This window comes from Teleopsis dalmanni, chromosome 2, assembly GCF_002237135.1.
Source record: "Teleopsis dalmanni isolate 2A chromosome 2, ASM223713v2, whole genome shotgun sequence".
Taxonomy (NCBI): domain Eukaryota; kingdom Metazoa; phylum Arthropoda; class Insecta; order Diptera; family Diopsidae; genus Teleopsis; species Teleopsis dalmanni.
In genome coordinates this window covers 2,595,291-2,614,429 of record NC_051847.1, presented here as the reverse complement: position 1 = coordinate 2,614,429, position 19,139 = coordinate 2,595,291, and the positions used below count along the sequence as shown (strand labels likewise).

The window sequence follows — 19,139 nt, the reverse complement described above, 5'->3', positions numbered from 1 at the left end:
TGAACATCCTATATTTTGTGTAGTTTTCCCTGAAGATGACTATCGAAGATAGTCGAAATATCGGAAATAAATTATAAACGATTTTTAAATATAAATAATAAATTAGTGTCTTTTTATTTATATTAAAATTTGACCAATTAGCCCGGTAACAAATTATTATAATAAATTTTTTTTGAAATTGTTTTTAAAATTTTAAAAATATTATGCAGTCACCAAAAGTTAATTCAAATTTCTAATAAACCTTCGCTTAAAAAAAAACCAATAATCTTTTAATAGTTTATTGTCTTTAGTTCCATAGTAAATAGGATTCACTATTTTTAGAAGTCAGTGGTCCACTTTAAGATGCATTATCATCGATCTCTCTTAAACGTACCATTGCCAATATGGCCATAATGCTTTCTAAACTAAGTTAGAACTTAAATAATTGGTATTTTGAACATATAAACTCTTATAAAGACATTTTTTTTAAAAAAACTAGTGAAGAATTTCTTTTGGCTGTTAAAAAATACTTCACTAACAGAATAATAAAAACAAATGAATTAATATAAAATATATTATAAATAAATTATTAAATTTTTTTTGATATAAAAAAATAAATATAAAATACCTATTATTTGTCTTAAAATAAAATAATTAGTTTAACTAAAGAACCACAATGAAGGATGTTAAAGTGGCAGTATATTAAACAATATTTTTCAACATAAACTTGCCTGATATATATATTTTAATACGTTATAAATAATTCTAAATCCTGCAAATAGTTTAAGCGTTTTTACAATTATTAAAAAAACCATACCAAGCTTACTGAAATTCAAAAATTATTGTACTAAGCGTGCTTCGTAGGAATTCAGTTTAGTCAGCTCTTCGACTGCTGCTTCCCTCAGTTTCCGTGACAGTGGCGGTACAAACAAATCGTAATCCACTTGCTTGCGCGCAGCGTTCAAGTAGATTTGTGTATTGTCGGCCAAATTTAGGAGCTCAAGCCATACACTGCAAGCATAGCCAACAACCAGCGTTATGATGAAACCAATCACAGAGAACCACAAATAGGATAGCTTGTACAACCAAAAATATTCAACTACAGGTGGCTTAGGAGTAGTGGTTATTATTGACAATGTTGCATTTATTGTGGTGTTAATAGCAGCTGTGCAGTTATCAACGCTAAGTGGCAATGAAGGTGGTGGTGGTTTAGGTCCTCCAAAACCAATCCAAAATGAAAACATTAAACCAATTAATAAACCCAGCAGCGCACCGCGTTGATTTGATCTCGTAGTGCACATTCCCAGCGTAAATAATGCCAATAAAGGTCCACCAACAATTCCAAATATTGTCAGAGATGCTTGAAGAACGCCACCTAGTGAACCAGCACCAAATGCTAAACCAACGCAGACTATGCCGTATAAACAGGCTATAATTTTTGATGGCAAAGTTGTATTCGAATCAGTCATAGGTCTTCTGAAGCAAACTTTATACAAAGGTTTTAGATAATCTTCCAATGTGACGGCAGCAAGAGAACTCACGGCTGAAGAAATGCTGGAGAGACTACCTGAGAATATGCCAGATACAAATAAGCCACAAAGTCCAGGATATTGACCTGTAAATAGAATTTGAAAGGTATACTAAATTAAAATTTAAAAAATATTAAAATTATATTCCGACGGGGCGCTACACTTCGTAAATTTAATATAATAATATTACAGTAAATTATATATGATAATATAAGTGAAGTTTGGATAATATAAAATGTGTCTATCTCTTAGCATCTTAAACTATATTCACTATTTGAAAATGAGCGATAATACCAGATCTTAACATATTATTAGAGGTTTAAATCTAAACTTCTTACAAACAGTAAAATCTTACTAAATTTGGTAAAAGCATATCTAAATTTGCTTACCCATTGTATCTATAGCGAACAGTGGCATTATTTGATCCCGGTATTTAATGCGACCCTCAAGTACTGGATCGCAGTTTCTGTAGTAATAAAATATAGCCAGACCGCTGAAAAGCGTGCTAAAACTTAAAGTACTCAATATTGGTAGATTCCACCAAAGTGCTGCTTGCGCACCTTTCAAGTCACGCACGCTTAATAAACGCTGTACTTGTGTCTGATTAACTCCGTAAAGCGATAGATATGTAACTATACCGCCAATAATTAAACTCCAAAATGTATGTCGTACTGTGGGATCTAAAGAGAACTCATTAATTTCCATCCGCCCACGTTCAACAGCAACATTCCAAATGGCACCTAAGCCTCCTTCAGCTTTAAGTGCAGACACTACAATTACTGAATAAATGGCAGCGAACATAAGAATAGACTGAAAAACATCGGTGATTAGTACCGCCTTCATGCCTCCTATTGTTGAATAAAATGTACAAACGAAACCTATGGCTAGTATGGCTGTGTTTTTATGTATTCCAGTTACCGCTTCTAAAGCAAGTGCAGGTGCATATAACACAATTCCCATGTAGAGTATCATTTGTACTGAATAAGCTAAAGAAGCTACCAGACGCGTTGCGTGTCCAAATCTACGTTCCAAGTATTCATAGACACTTGTGGTGCGCATACGATAGAAAACCGGTAAAAATAGATAAGCAGCTATGGGTGTACTGATAACGTAGGCCAGATTGATGACGCAGAACATAATGCCAAACTGATAACTTTCATTGGAAACGCCTAATAGCGTTATTGCAGACATGAAACTGGCCATCAAACTAAAGGATACTGGAAAAACCGACATGCTTTGATTAGCCATCAGATACTCTTTGGTGGTTTTTTGCTTGCCACCGGTGTAGCGGTAGTAGATTCCAATAGATGCAGAGATTATAAGTATAGTGATCAACACTGCAGCATCCCAAATATCAAAATTTGACATCTTTGTTAATTTTGTTCTGTCAGGCGCAGTCAGATGACAAAATGCAGAGTGTAAATGTTTTGATTTTGATAACTAATAAGGCAACGCGAGTAAATAATTTTAATAATTATTATTTTGTAAATTGTTTTTTGTTTAACATCATTGTTTATTGTTCACTTTGTAATAATATAATGTGGGAGTAGGCATTGTTTTTGATAACATATATTATAATTCTGCAAAGATAGATATACTTAATAGACAGAGATATAGCATTCCGGATTTTTTAGCGTCAAGTAAACCGATATCAAAATAGAAAGTAAAATATAGATCTCTTACAGTAAATAATTTTCTCAGATTGCTATGCATTTCTTATTTTTAGGAGTGATTTCACTGTCATAAACTCTTCAAGTCTTCAACTAGCAGTTACATATAATAACCGACCAATCATTCCTTTTCCTTTGCAAATAATTTGTATGTAAAAATGATGACACTTTTTCCAAAGTTTCTTAGTTTATTTTAAAAGTTTATAAAACTTGATTTGATATTTCATACAATAATCATTACAGATAGTTCTGAACATAAAAAGTTTTTGCAGGTTGGCAACAAGGACTATTATAAAAATAAAAACAAATAGAACTAAATCCCTACTATCTTAGAATTAAATATTATCTTATGTCAATTTTGGTAATCAAACATCTCTTTTTTCTTATGTTAACGCAGACGTACTTTGATGTGACTTAGTTTGGGCTAATGCCAATATGTCTAACGTCAATAGTGCTATGATTGTTACGTATGTAGACCACAAGTTATTTTTTCCATCTAACACATCTCAATTAGAATCCAACATTTTAAAAAAAGCAAGAAAAAATTATGGATTACTAATGATTTTTATGGATACAATTCAGTTTATGTGAAATGAAATTTGTTAAGACAAAAAATCAATAATTAAAACACTGTGTGGTGATAGTTAGGAGTCTAAATTAAGTTTAGAAAATAAGGTAGTTCTATTTTGCAAATATATTTAGGGTAGTACTTTGCAAATATATTTATAGGGAACTGTTACAGTTTAAATATGGAAACACCTCAAAGTTTTCACTTTAGCACTAAGTTTAATGGCTATAGCTCCATGGTACATAATCAGTACCTCACTTATAGAATATTAATTTAAAAAAGACAGTACTAGCCCTACCATTTTTTATGTGAAAGAACTGAAGCTGAAACGTCTAGACTTGTAAAAAAAAATAATTTCTGCAATAAACGTATAAAAATATTTGGTATAAATAATTGAATCTAAAAGCCTTTATTATAAGCCTAACATAATTCTTCAATTCCGAGTAATTTGTCGTAAAACATTATTATTTTATGTGAACTGTTTGAAATTTTATGTGAACTGTTAGATATTAGAATGAAGAGTCGACCACACCTGTGCTGTTAAAATGCCCTGCGCTAATGCACATACGAAATAGGCCCTTAGGAATGTATTGTCTCTTACGGAAGAGGTAATAAAACTCTGTAAAGTAAGTTCTATACTACTTCTTATTGACGCAACAAGGCTTAGAGACCTAGTTTCAACCCAGAAGGAAGCACAATAGTCCCGACGGTCGCAGTTCGACATCCCCTAACAATAATAATAATAATAATAGATATTTTCTCCATAAAAATCGGTAAAAGAATCGTTACAAATTTTGCTAACTATTTTTGATTTCCGCTGAATGTTGTCAGTCGCTGTGTTTCTTCTCAAGAGACAACACTGTAATGTATTCTTATATATAAAATAAGTTTGTTTATTCACTCCTAAAATATGACCACAATATCAATATAACACAAATAAGATGTGAACTTTTTATAAAAGCCGGCAACAACACGCAGCCAAAAATTTAAAATTATAATGAACTCGAACTCGGACTAGGACCGTTGACCGTAGCACTTGTCGCAGCTAAAATCGATTTTGTGTCACAAAAACTGTTTCGAAATTGTGAAATTAAAACTCATTAAAGAAGGATTACATGTTTATTCAATTGTTTTGTTTAAATTAGATTTGTTTTATAAAACGGTTGTTGTTAATTTTCCATTAGTTTGAAGCAAAACATTTGTTTGCAACAAAAACAAAATTGTATAATCATATATAAATTTCAGCCAACACTTTCTGATTTTAGTACATGAATTCTCTATCGGTTAATTTTGATTATTGATATTTTTTTTATTAATACGCAATTCCAGAACATTGAGTAATCATTAATTATTTCACAAACACATTTTTATTATTTTTGCTGTAAACGTATCGCGCGACCTTTCGCTTTCTATTTATATTTTACTTAAACATTTACTAACCCATCCGCCAACAAACTCCCGACACGATGCGGTAAACTGAACTGCTGTTGAAACTTATTGTACACCATATGCGCGACTCACATATTTTCGTTCGCAGAGCTTTTTCATCTTACAGGGTTGCTAGCAGCTTTCAGAAAATATTAAGATATTTAGTATTAAAAATTTGTACGCAGGGTGAATACATTTCCATAGATATGGTATTTACCACGTTCACACTACTAACTTCAGTTTTCAGAATTTGGTAAAGTCTGAATTAGTTGAGCCTTAAGCCAGTCGACGCATATATAGATTACGTTTAAGTCGAAATAGCCTGTAAAACTTAGCTTTTTAATGGAATAATATATAAAATTTAGTTCGAATATTAATAAAGCGTCACTTTGATATACATATTTATATGTATTAGATAAATGTTAACAAAAATATATAAAATAAAAATCTAATATTTTTTGTGTAGTGAAATTTTTTACTAAAAAATTATTTTAAAATATCCAATCTAGCTATTAGCATGCACATGTAGTATATTGAAAGATAATAAGATAGTCGTTCTATTGAATTAAAAATTACTGAACAATATTGTATAGTTTTTTTTTGTAATGTGATCTTTGCGTATCCTTCAATATGAAATTACAAAAAAAAAAATTAAATAGATTTCAAAAAAATTAAATTTAATATATAAAAATCTTAATAAAAAAACTAACATTTTTTTTAACTATTTAGCTATTAGCTATTGATTTTTTTTCCAAAAATTAAGAAATAAAATTTTGGTTGACTTTTCACAGTAGTTTTTTAAAATTGATTATTTTTAACAAGAATTATGCTGCTCTCAAAAAAGTATACCAACAAAGTTTAAAGCATTTCGCATTGAAAAATAATAGTCGATATAAACTGTTTGCAAAACAATACAAGAAGAATATTATGCTCAAATCGCTTTACTTGGAAACATATAATGTTAAGGTAAATATTTAATTAGATAAATAAGAAAAAAATTTGTATTATAGCAATTTAGAATATATAAATTTATGAAGTAAATACAATTAATTACTTTGCTGATTAAAGAAATAATATTTTATGTTAGATATTTTTAAAAATGTACAATATGTAGAGAACATGTTATATGAAAACAATTGAACTTATTTTTAAGCAACATACATATTACCAAAATAATGCGCAAAAATCTTATGTCATAAACATATCAATAATTATGAAATCGTAATCAATATAAAGACGTTGAACGAAAATTTTATGATATGTATTTTTAAAAAGTTGTTATGAGAAGTAATTAATCGAGTTACTTCAGAAATATAATTCAGAAATAACTTCAACTTTCTATCTTAAAAAAAACCTGATAAAATCAGCACAATATTATGATAGAGAGAAGTTTTTTATATGTAAACAAAACGAAACGTTTAAACCAAACATACTTTAAAAATACAACTATGTATGTTAGAATTTATTTATCGATTAAAAGTTTACTTCAAACTGTCAGCTGCTTTTAATTTTGACGTATGGCGAACGATTCATATTACTGAGTCGAAAAGTTTAAGTACTCGTCGGCGCTTTTAAATAGCTTCTTTAATAGAATTCTTGGAAGTTTGAAAAATATATTTATTATGCAATGGATTATTCTTTGATTAACTATTACGGATATCAAAAAAGTAGATGCGGATATTGCAAAGGGGTGAAATGTAGTAATTCACATGGTAAGAATAAATAAAATAAAAGTTATTTAAAATATATTTTGCAGAAAAAAACAATTTTTTAGTTATAAAGGTTTTGATTTTGCTATGGTTATGAAATGCTAAAGTAATTATTGAAATAAATACTATTCAAAGGATTTAAGGTATATGACTCATTTTCCTGCACTTCGCCGAATGCGATTGCGTGTTTAGTAAGCATAAAACTACGTATGCACTGCTATTAATAAAATAGTTTTTGCCAAGAAGCAACGAAAATGAGAGATAAATATTAATAAATATAGGATATAGTTATCACGTAAAATATACATAGAACACGTTTTTTGTTCAATATGTGCTATTAGATAGAAAATACTACTTTTAAATATAAATTCATACTTGCTTAGTAAGCAAGATCAAGTTATGCTGAGTCAGTTGACATTAGAATTGAGGATTTAACTGCTTTACTCATCGATTGCCATTTCGAAAATTTGTTAATCTCACTTTGTTATGAAGCCAATTCCTTAACGAAATATTATTTCATATCCATTTATGTCCACAATTATTTGAACTGGTATTTGTCAATATTTAAAATGTAATTAGTTGAAATACTGCAAATTTGTTTAATTTCCTGCTGTCGTTGAAGCAATAATTTAAAATAGTAGAACTGGCATTTGTGGATTATATATCCACAAATAAATACCATAATACAGATGACATGGCTTTGATTAAAAGCAAAAGTTTTTAAACTCATTTGCATAAAAAAAAATAAACAAACATAGAACCTGTTTAAAAATGAAAAGTCATTCTCATTAGAATATACATATATAACTTTGTTATTAGTTGTGTATAAATTAATTGATAGATTTTACCGCAAGCACCATCGGTTATTCAACTTTGGCATTCGTTTCTACCTCAACGCATTTATGTCATTAACTTTGTAATATGTTTTATGAGCACATCAATTAAAATGTTTTTTTTTTTATTTAAGGAATGCATGCCTATGGCTTAACGCCACAGGAATATCAGGATTTAATTGATCGAGGTTGGCGGCGGGCTGGACTTTATTGTTATAAGCCAGACAATATAAAAACTTGTTGTCCATGCTATACCATTAAGTAATAGTTTCACAGCTTAATTATTATTTTTTTTATAAGTATAACATGTTATATTTATGTTAAAATTATTTAGATGTGACGCTTTGGAATTTAAATTAACAAAGACTCATAAAAAAATCTTGAGGCGTATGAATCGTTTTTTACGTGACGGCAAAAAAGAGCAACATGAAGAACGTATAGAAAATTCCATGGATACTGAAAGAAATTGCGAAGAATCTGGAATAATTGATGTACCAAAAACTGATATTAATCTTGCCGATATTGTGACAAAAACTCGTGAAAACTGTACAACAAATTTGCAAAATAAACAAAATGCACAAATTAAAAATGTCTCACAAGATGCGAATACTGCTATACCAAAAACAAGTGCCAGTTCACAACTATGTGAAAATAGTGAACAAAATGACAGTTCACAGCAATGTGAGATTTGTTAAGTTCATATAATTAACGTTCATATAATTTGAATTAAACATTTTTATATTTAACAGCTTTAGAGAGACCAGTTTGCAAGAAAGCTAAACAAATGCGGTTGGAACGTAGAAGAACCAAACTCGCTTTAAGAGGTATATCTGAAGAGGCAGCAACGGCTTCTAAGTCGAAGATACAAAATAAAGAAAAAAGTTTACAGGATTATATAAATGATACAACTGCCAGCGATAAACACAAACTAAAGGTAAAATATGAAATGAATTATATGCTGAAATCGCAAATAATTAGATTTGATAGTTTGTCTAAGTAGTATTCATTTAAGTATCATTTGATTAATTTATCAAATGATACTTTCTGTTATTTTGATAATAAGATAATTAAAAGTAAATTATTAAAATATTTTGATAAAATTGCACCTTTAAAGTAGTTACTAAATGTCAAATTATATGATTGGTATCGAAATATTGTAATTGTATTATTATCCTATATTTATTTAAATTGTAAAATAATACATATAATCAAAAGCTGAAATTTTGTGGTTTCGGAGCATATTACATCCTTTCCTTGGCCATTCATGAGATTATAATATCTACATTTTAAAAATATGAATTCAAAGTAAAATTACTTAACAATTTCAACGTTTATCAGGCTTAAAAGTGGAGAAAAGATATTACACACATACGCATAAATACACATAATTATATCCAGTATCAGCTATAGTTTTGGGAAATATGATAATACAATATTAAAATTTTGATTGTTTTTGGTACAAATTTCTGTGCATATTTGATGTGACCAATATAATCAGAATGACAAAATCTTGATAAAATAAAACATTTTATAAGTGATAGTAACACTATCACTATTTATACTATTATCTGATATCATAATAATCCAATTACGTTATATAGAGGTACATAATATTTGAACACATGATACTATCATATTTACAGATTCTTCTTGTCCCATCTGTGACAATTAAACCAAATTCTGATGAATTCAGAATATATTCAAAATATCAAACGCAAATACACAAAGACAGTCCAGAAAGTCTTAGTTACCATAGATTAGAGCGATTTCTATACAAATCTTGTTTAAAGGTAAATTAATATTATAAAATAAAATTATTTATATATTTCAGCTAATTCTAGTGGAAGTGAATAGTAACCAGTTCAGAAATACGCTGATGAAAACTTTTGCATTGTATAAAAAGTATCAGATATTGATACATAATGATCCACCACTGGATGTGAATAGTTATTTAGAGTTTTTACAGGAGTCTCCGATAGAGGTCTCGTATATCAAACATATATATATACATTAAAACATAAAAACATTTTGTATAAATATATTGGTAAATTTAACGATATCTTATTTTTAGATGATTGAACCTGTAAATGGTGCTCCAACTGGTTATGGTTCTTTTCATCAGCAATATTGGCTTGATGATAAATTAATTGCAGTTGGTGTAATTGATATATTACCATACTGTGTTAGCTCCGTATATTTTTTCTATGATCCAGATTATAGTTTTCTATCCTTGGGTACATATGCATCCTTAAGGTAAGTCTTTGTAAGAAAAAAAGTTTTTTTCGTAATTTATTTCTTAACTTTGCAGAGAAATAGAGTTTGTACAACAATTATCAACACACGTAGATGCTATTAAATATTATTATATGGGTTTTTATATACATTCCTGCCCAAAAATGCGTTACAAAGGTAAACTTGCACCCTCCTATCTATTGTGTCCAGAGTCATATAGTTGGTGTTTACTTACACAAGGTATAAAATTATTAAATTTCATTATGTAATTCTAGTAAGAACACTAAATAAATTAAATTTAGAAATTCGAGATAAATTGGATGAAAATAAATACCAACGGTTAAATTCGAATTTAAGCGATGAAGATCCAAATAAGTTCGAAATACGAGACTTGGATAAAGTACGTTTACTTGTAAATCAACGTCACTTCGTTACCTATCCTCAATATATTCAGGTAAACTATAAAATTTAAAAAAAATTCTTATAAATAATTGTTAATAATCGTGTAGGGCTATGTAGGGCTGTCTGCATTACTTAATGGACATGTTATTAATCATGAAATATTTTTTTTTTAATTGTATTGAAAAGATAAGTTTGAAATAGATTAGTTTTTTGATTTAAAAATGATTTCTTTTTAATCTTAATGTAACTATGTTTTCACTTTGCATTTGTATGTAACAAAATACATATATATAAGCGTTTTAAGTCGAAGTTTGGTTTAACAGCAATTTTATTCATCAATAATTATTGTGCTGTTTACATTATTGCAGCTACTGTTAATTATATTATTATTTTATTCTTTTATTTCAATGTGTAAGACATATATTAGAGTAGGAAAAAAAAAACAAAGCAAATGTAAAAATATACTCAAACCAAACAAAAAGTTGCAACAACAAGGATATTATCTCGAGCAAATCAATTATTTAAAATTGTATTTTTACAAGCTAACAAAACTCCTTGATTTGTAACATAACTCTTTGTGTAAAATGTTTATGAACAAGAAAGTAACTCCACTTATCAATCAGAACAAGTTCAATACTTGACTTAACTCTTTTATGAAATGAAATAAATAATATTTTTTTATTTAGTTGAAAATAAACATTATTATTATCTTTATCAAAGTTTTATAGTTATTACCACACAACACTGAATTTTGTCTAAAAAACTTGTACACAATTTTTTAATATGTCCATCATTGTCTCTTAAATATGTTTAAGTAAATAAAGTGCATGCATAAGATCACCTTAACATAAAAAGCAATCCATATCTTGTACACTAAACATATATAAAACTCTGCTCCTTTTAAATGTCATTACAGTCTTTTAAAATAAAACACATTGACAACATTCTGGACATTATAAGGAGCAGAATTTACAAGGAGGTAATTCCTATACACATTAGTTTCAGAACCTACAAATAGAGTAGAAAATATAAAATAAATAAAATGACGCTTTCTAACTTCTTTAATAACTTGTTTTTAAAATATTGCAGATAACTGGTGAAAATGACGATCGTGATATAATTATTGAATATTGTAAACTGGTTGGAAAAAAGTGTGCTCATCGATTGACTTATTTTAAAAATGATATTTAATCTTATATTCATTAGAGTCATATTTGTCAAATATTTGTGAAAAAAGAGTTATATGTGAAAAACATTGTAAAAATTACTTTCTTGTTAAAACTTAAATATTTATTATAAATTATTAGTGTAAACATTAAAATGAATTTAATATTTCCTTTTTATTTAAATTATTATATTATTAGTCAATTTTTAATTATTAAAAATAATGAATTTCTTCTTAAAAAAAATAAAAATAAAATTATTATTGTATTATATATAATTGTTTTATAATTTGTGTACTTATAAGCGAAGACATTATCTTCACCTTTCTCGAAGCTTTAATCCTTTTACATACCGTTTACATGACCGCCACTAAAAAAGTATACCAAGTTATAATCATAAGTTATGTTTAATTTGATTTTAATATATCAACAATCAACTCGAATATCTCTACTTTGATGCAGATTATAGTTTTCTATTATTAGGCCATAAGGTGGTCTAGAACGATTTCAAACGAAGAGTTATGGAGAATAACGCACCAAACAAACGTAAACAGCGAGATAAGAAGAAAGAAGTATGGTTGGATTGAACACACACTGCGTAAGCCTTACTTTGAACCCCCAGGAGACTAGGCGTAGAGGTAGACAAGCAATGACCTGGAGAAGGACAGTTCAGCAGGAGACGGGTAAATCGTTTAACGAGTTGAGAGCAATATCACAAAATAGAAACTAGTGGAAAACTTTGGTAGACTCCTTAAGCACCTAATGGAGTATGGAAATAATAATAATTATTAGGTAAAATTTTTAAATATGTATATAGGCATAATTTCAAAAACTTATGTGAGAAATATTATATTTTGAAAGAGTTTTTTGGAAAAACTTCTCCTAATTTTAAAAATCAATCTTCATATTACCTCGAAGCTTTTCTGAAAGATTTTTAGTAAAGACACTAAATAATTTCCACATACATACCTAATTTCAACTACATATTTTTATAAATAACGCACAATTTTGCTTGCTTTGTATATTCAACACGAGTAGATGATGATGAAGATTATTAATACCTAATAAAGTTTCCATTATTGCGTTAAGATATGAAAGAAAACAATATTTTTTTCAGTGTACTATGCATTAGTGTGACCATCTTGCAAAAAGATCGTCGTTGTGGTTTAAGCTCATGATAAACGCACATAAACGCGAAGTGCTTCTTATCAACTTAGTCTTCTTATCAAGACGATAAGCAAATAAAATCATTTGTCGTTTGTAGCATCAATAAAAGAATTTATAGTTCCTCTAAGAGAATTGTTAAGTTTTGTTTTATTTTATTTTGGTTTTGAACAAAATTGCGACAACAACAAATTGGAGCTGAAAATGTTGTTGGTAGAGAAGTATATAATTTTTAGCAGCTCAACTAACTGCTAATTGGCACTCATCGTTGTAAATTGTTAAGATAAATTTAATTTATTTGTGTACGAATTAAAAATTGCTGTAACAAATTATTCTCCCTGGCTAACTATCCATAAAATAGTTTTGTAACATCGATATATGTTAGGTATATCATTAAGTAGAAGATTTATGCCGTTCAAAATAGAACTCATAAATCAATTTTTCAACACGTTTTTGCATTAACACAAATAGTTAGGAGCTTTGTAATTTTGTGTAATTATTTAGATATTTAATGTGTTAATATAATAAATAGGCTGGTAAGAGGTATTAACTAACACTTGTCTAGTACGGCTTAGTACGTACGTTCTTAGTACATTGCTTTGCATATTAGCGTTAGATTCACTCTTCCGAGTTTTTAATCCGAGTATTATTACGGGTAAACCCATTATAAGTATTAATTAAAAGTTATTAAATTCGCGAAGATGAAAAAAATCTTGTCATCTGCTGTTAAAAGTCACGTCCATGCCTCAATGAATCAATCAATCTCTAAAATGTTTGGTGATGCGTTATAATGCAAAACCTGAAAATATATAAATAGATTTTTATTTGTGATTATTATTCGTTTTGATATTGAAACCAGCCCCTCTTATAGATCAATATGGTCAATATGCGTATAGCTGTAAATTAGTAAAAATATTTAAAAACATTTTTAAGGTAAAAAACTTAATTAATTTCTGCTGAAACTTGAAAACCACCGAGACATGTGACTCGGTTTGTCATCAACGATTTTTGACACATTTTTTGCAAAACATTTTTTATGAAATGATGTTTCACGTTATTTTTATTTTATTTACTTTAAAATACGTTAATAAAATTATAATATTCGAAAACATTTTTATAAACAAATAAATATTTGGGTTTTTAAAATTTGATTGATGAAGTCGTATATTAACAGGTATACATTTTGGAAAAGCTGCGTCGTAAATCAGTGAGTGAGGATTCACAAATCTATAGAGTTCTATAAAGTTCTTAAACAAGAAACATCTCTAAAACGTAAACAAATTTTTTCTTTTTTTTATATTTAACTCTAAAGTCGTAATAGTAAATCAGTTAATCTAGCGTTTGGTGGGTAGGTACGTATGGTCGCCAACTTAGATTAATTAATTAGTTGTGCTACAACATCATCCTGGTTGTCCGCATCACATTACTAACTCACGCTAAACTACTTCGTTCATTTCACAAATTGTGGTGACCTCGATAGAGTTGACGTTGGTTGCATATGAGATATCTATCACCTGAAACAGAAAAGATGTTTAATGTGTTTTACTTTATTACCATCGCAATAGTTTCTCCAATAATTGTTTCTTGAAATTAGCATTCTTGAACCATGTTGATATTAAACATAATCTATTGTTCCGAGAACCATTTCTAAATTTTCTTAAGTACAGTTTAGAATTTTTAGAGTGAAATAATAGAAAATTTAAAATATGTTATTTTGGTTAGTGAAGTTAAGTCGATCAGTTCGAGTAACGAATGGATCTCGCCATATTCGTCTGTTTGTCTGCTTACACTAAAAGTAACCCCATAAAAAATACCGAATACTTATACTAGAAAGTAATACCACTAGTTTCAATACTCCATCCGTTTTTGTATTGTATTTATTATTATATTTTATTCTATTCATTTGTATTGTGTAATTATAATCCCGTTTTTAACTAATTGATTACCTCATTTATTCGAATACGTATATTGTTAATTCAACAATAAAGAACTTTCAATGATTGATTGTTAAACGCGGCTTAAACATTATTAAATAGAAACTAATAAATATTATTGAACAGATTCACTTTAGAGATAATTGTTCTCATTCGAGTTATCAACGTAAGGACAGTTTGTCATAAAGATATTGATAAAGAAACATTTTTTTCCAACTGCTCTTGAGTATTTGTGAGATATATAGAATTCAGTTCACTACATTCTCTATTGTTATATGTACAGAATAATACGAATTAAGTGTTCTTTTCTGGTTATTAAAGCACTAACTGTTGTTAAGACTTCGCGTATTTAATCCCAACAATTATCTATAAAGTAGTCATTAAAACTTTCATTACAATTTAATTAAAAGTAAATATAATAATTAATTAAAGCTGCTGTAAGGAAAGTTTTTGAATTATCTTAGTTATAAACATATTCTAACAACATCATCTTAAAATGAACAACATTACATTACTAAATCACATCACTAAATTAACTACATGGTCAACTTAATAGTTTGCTTAATTAGTTTCTTTACTTCAACTTCTATATTTGATATATTTGACCATATTCTATATATTCTGTATTTGACCAACAATATACATTAAGTACTTTCATTTATTTTTATATTAACATTACTTATGCGTTAGGGAGATAATCTTTCCATTTCTGAGACTATATGTTATTAAAACCTTAATTAATACTTTTATTTATTATTAAGTTAAGTTATTTAAGTCATATGTCATCATAAGTCTTTTAGGACCTCATTCAAAAAAATGATGTATTGGAACTCATGCAAGGAAACCGCGCAGTCCCTTAAATATTTATCCTAGAAACTGTGGAAAAGTACAGGAAAAAGAAACAATCAAACATTGGCTCTGTTATTGGCCTGAATTGGGCTTCCAGAGGAAACAGGTTCAACTAATATGCTTACACTTACAAATATCGGATCTCATTTGTATAGATTTTCTTCAAAAATTGAAATATATTACTAAATATTTTTTGACTTAATTGTGATCACGTAAACGTACTGTCATATCATAATATAATCTAAATCGAAAGTTTCACAACAAAAGTTAATATTATTCCATATCATTCAGATACATAATAAAAATTATTTTGTTTTCTTTTTAAACTTACATTTCAATCTCTTTTTTTATACAGAATTTAAATATATCATATTACTTGCCCTGTATATTAAGAAAACAACAGAGTAGGAAAAAAACAATAGATACTAACTAAGCAATTGAAAGCATTTTAGAACAATTATTTTTTTATGTATCGTTTTTATATTTTTTTACACAATCTACTAAGAAGAATATTAGGTTTTTGAAAATAAATGAAACACAATAAAGACTGATAAAATATTCATATTTATTAGATCTCTTCCCGTACGTGACTATAGTAAAATTCAAGTAAAAAGTTATTGCTCAACTCGATTAAATAAATCGATCTAGCTATGTAGATTGTCTATCTGTTGAAGTTCTTACGGAATGTCTAAAATTAGTTGACTAAAGTTAATATTAGGTGCATAATATATACAAGATTTCAATGTAGTTGCTATATAAACTAATAGTTCAGATCTAAAAAATATCTATAAGTCATGTTATGACAAAATGATAACAGCTTAAGCTAGTCACATTCGCCTTTAAATGATTATAATATGTAGTTATTATTATGTGATTATCATAATTATAATACCTGCGATCAACACGCCCATATAATGTATGAACAGGGTTATGTGGATCTCTGGGATGTTCCACATAACCCAATCTAGGTTAGGTAATAATTAGGGTAAAATAGCCTAATCTAACGCAAGTGCGCTTGAAGAAAAGTAGGCAATTTTATCAATGGGCTTTTATCAGCAAATAAGAGATTTATAAAAAAAAGGGAAGTACAGAAATAAGAGCAAAAAGTTTAATAACATTATAAAAAATCTTTAACCTTTCGACGCAAGTGCAAAACATATAAACAGGCAGCGAAACTCATATATTTTATTGCTAAGCATTTTGTTAACATTTTTGCTTTTGAATAAGCTTTTAATAAATTAATTATTTATTAATTTTTTTATATTCTGTAGTCGACTGATATTAACTTTATTTAAACTTTCATTGGCGGGCGCGATTCACTTCATTCGTTATACGTCGTTTGCTGCTAACGTTCGTAGCTGTTACCGCGTTACGCTTTTCAGCAAATTTTGGATCTCGCGGCGAATAGATTTTTGTATCGCAACTGACTTTTGTTGTGACGAACTGGGCTCAGACCGCGCAGTTCATTTTCGGCAGTTTCAAGTGCAAGTTTAAAAACACTTAATTCGTACATTTTGAAATAATTTTTATTTCTGAAATTAAATTTAATATAATTTTTTCGGTTGTGCCGTTTTAAAAAAATTTTCATTAAAAAAAAGTGCTCAAGTGCAAAATTCGTTGCAATTTTAAGTTTATTTTCGGAATTAACATTTAAGGTAAAAATACAAAAATGTTGCTGTTTATAGAAAAAAAATATATCATTTAAATTTCTAAATTAAATTCAAATCATAAATTTATTTATAATGATTTTCAAAAAAGTATTTTATTAAAAAAAAATTTCGAAACATTGTGTTCTGAGAAAGGGAATAAACTTTATGTGAAAATTTTGAAGATTTTTTTTAATTTTTGGATTTTGGATTTAATGGTCTAATTTATTAAATTTTAAATAAATTTATGTAAATTTAATTTTACTAAAGTTCCAAAAGCCGTACGACTTTTGGCTTTTAAAAATATATTTAAAATTGTCACAGATATTTCACTGTCAGATTTTTTCGATTCAACTGGTTTTGGTCTTTTAAAATTCGTAAATTCATAAATTTTATATTTTTAAATATTTAAATTTTTTTAGTTTAAATTTAGTTCTTTCAAATTGTAAACATGTATTTATTTATATTTATAATGATATCAGCAGCTATAAGAATTTTTTACGATTAATGTATTCACACGGCAATACTTTACTTTTGGAATAGAATCAACATCATATGTAGTCATATTTCATTGGTCTCATTTTGACAAAAATCTGTAAAGTAAAAATAATAATAAGTTAACGTAAATATAGTATTTTACTTACCAATTAACATAGTTTATGCTATTCTGTAATTCTGATATTTATTACATCTTATACTCCTTATAAGAATTGTTTATATTTATTTTGTCGTTTATTTATTGAAAATTTTTAGGTTGATTTATTCCTTATATATTATAATTGCATTATGTGATGATAAAAATCAACATTAACTTTTTAAAAAAATGGTTTTTTATATATTTTTAAACTGGCTGTAGATCCCTTCTTGTTAGATAATTAAACATTTAATATTTTTTATTATACTTACTCTATATTTCGACTCTCCTAGAGAGTCATCATCAGGATTACGATACGTCATCCGCTTTGTTCTATCGTCTGTATTGCACTCAAAGTAACGATTAAAAGTTATAAATATTTAGTAACCTAGAAAAATGATAGAAACTTTATATCTGACTTTTCTTCAAATATTATTTAAATATCAGATAGCTTTAATGCTTAGAAAAATTGAATACAAAATATTTATATCCCAACGGATATCTGTACTTGTATAAAACACTGATTTCTTACTGAATGAGATAATGTAAATTATTAAGGTAAAGATTAAACGGCACTGAGAGATATATATATTATGATACGGGGATACAACTTCAACTTCAACTTATCTGCTCGTATACTGCGATTGTTAAGATACAAATTCAAGGTATTCATCCGACTTTTATTATATTCAATAAAATTTAGATTTTTAAATAATGTATATAAATTTTATCATTGGTCTTGATTTGTATACGTTAACTTAAAAGACTTTTTGAAACATTGACAGTAAAGGTTCCATAGCTCATTATTTTTTCTAATAATAATAAAGTAACAAAACTCCAGAAAAATGTGCTAACATAAAAGTCAAGTACGGCTTTGGGTCAATTGGTTAAGGTGCGCTGACTCTGAGTTTTAAATTTGACAGGACACGAGTTCGATTCCTGGTACTTGCAGTCCCAAAAAAATTATTTACGAATAATTAAATACAAGAATTATTTTCAAGACCACTGATGATGTGTATTTGGCAATACTCGTAACAGCTGTATGGTCAGCCAAAAATACAATTAATTAAAAAAATATAAAAAATGAATTTTTGTTGTTGTAGTTCACTACTGTTCGAAAAACCTTTTAATAATAATAAAATAAATTTATAATTAAAAATTTATATAATTGATTAGATTAAAAATATTATATATTTTTGGAATTGTTTTTTAAAATGATATTGTTTTTAATCTTTTTAAGTAATTAACTACTTTTAATACCTTCATATAATTAAAAATATGATTAAAAAAATAAATATTTTATTATTTTATTTTTATATAATATATTGAATTAATTGAATATATAATTTCAAATTAAATTAAATGTTTTATTAAATAACAGCATGTCTTGTAAAATTTG

General features: G+C 27.6%; 3 protein-coding genes across 6 annotated transcripts in view; 2 read left to right on the top strand and 1 right to left on the bottom strand.

Moving 5' to 3' along the window:
• Positions 1–648: 648 nt before the first annotated feature.
• On the bottom strand, positions 649–3,345 carry LOC119680503 (putative sodium-dependent multivitamin transporter). Its single transcript, XM_038093333.1, has 2 exons — positions 1,898–3,345; positions 649–1,594 (listed from the first exon to the last, which is right to left on the bottom strand). The coding sequence occupies exons 1-2, from the start codon at positions 2,874–2,876 to the stop codon at positions 819–821; spliced, it is 1,755 nt and encodes a 584-aa protein (XP_037949261.1). The 5' UTR covers positions 2,877–3,345; the 3' UTR covers positions 649–818.
• A 2,702-nt stretch (positions 3,346–6,047) lies between these two features.
• LOC119681882 (arginyl-tRNA--protein transferase 1-like) lies at positions 6,048–11,583 on the top strand. 4 transcript variants are annotated; one of them, XM_038095184.1, is made up of 10 exons: positions 6,048–6,140; positions 7,851–7,977; positions 8,051–8,397; positions 8,466–8,650; positions 9,548–9,697; positions 9,788–9,969; positions 10,025–10,188; positions 10,251–10,402; positions 11,267–11,329; positions 11,440–11,583. In XM_038095184.1, the coding sequence occupies exons 2-10, from the start codon at positions 7,853–7,855 to the stop codon at positions 11,539–11,541; spliced, it is 1,470 nt and encodes a 489-aa protein (XP_037951112.1). In that variant the 5' UTR covers positions 6,048–6,140; positions 7,851–7,852; the 3' UTR covers positions 11,542–11,583. The 4 variants fall into 4 exon arrangements, with proteins under 4 accessions (XP_037951112.1, XP_037951110.1, XP_037951109.1 ...); XM_038095182.1 differs by lacking the exons at positions 6,048–6,140; positions 9,548–9,697 and adding exons at positions 6,568–6,886; positions 9,360–9,506; XM_038095181.1 differs by lacking the exon at positions 6,048–6,140 and adding an exon at positions 6,569–6,886.
• A 5,492-nt stretch (positions 11,584–17,075) lies between these two features.
• LOC119685326 (sialin-like) overlaps positions 17,076–19,139 on the top strand; it is a 41,848-nt gene continuing 39,784 nt past the window's right edge. Inside the window, exon 1 of the mRNA XM_038099574.1 lies at positions 17,076–17,115. The gene's annotated coding sequence lies outside the window, so the exon portion shown is untranslated. The remainder of the gene's footprint in view (positions 17,116–19,139) is intronic.

Excerpts from the sequence above, each read along its gene's own strand:
- LOC119680503 (XM_038093333.1), bottom strand. The coding sequence starts at position 2,876 with ATGTCAAATTTTGATATTTGGGATGCTGCAGTGTTGATCACTATACTT. Across the intron at positions 1,595-1,897 it reads GTTCGCTATAGATACAATGG|GTCAATATCCTGGACTTTGT; the intron begins GTAAGCAAATTT and ends TTCTATTTACAG.
- LOC119681882 (XM_038095181.1), top strand. The coding sequence starts at position 6,802 with ATGGATTATTCTTTGATTAACTATTACGGATATCAAAAAAGTAGATGC. Across the intron at positions 8,398-8,465 it reads AAATGACAGTTCACAGCAAT|CTTTAGAGAGACCAGTTTGC; the intron begins GTGAGATTTGTT and ends TATATTTAACAG. Across the intron at positions 10,403-11,266 it reads CCTATCCTCAATATATTCAG|TCTTTTAAAATAAAACACAT; the intron begins GTAAACTATAAA and ends ATGTCATTACAG.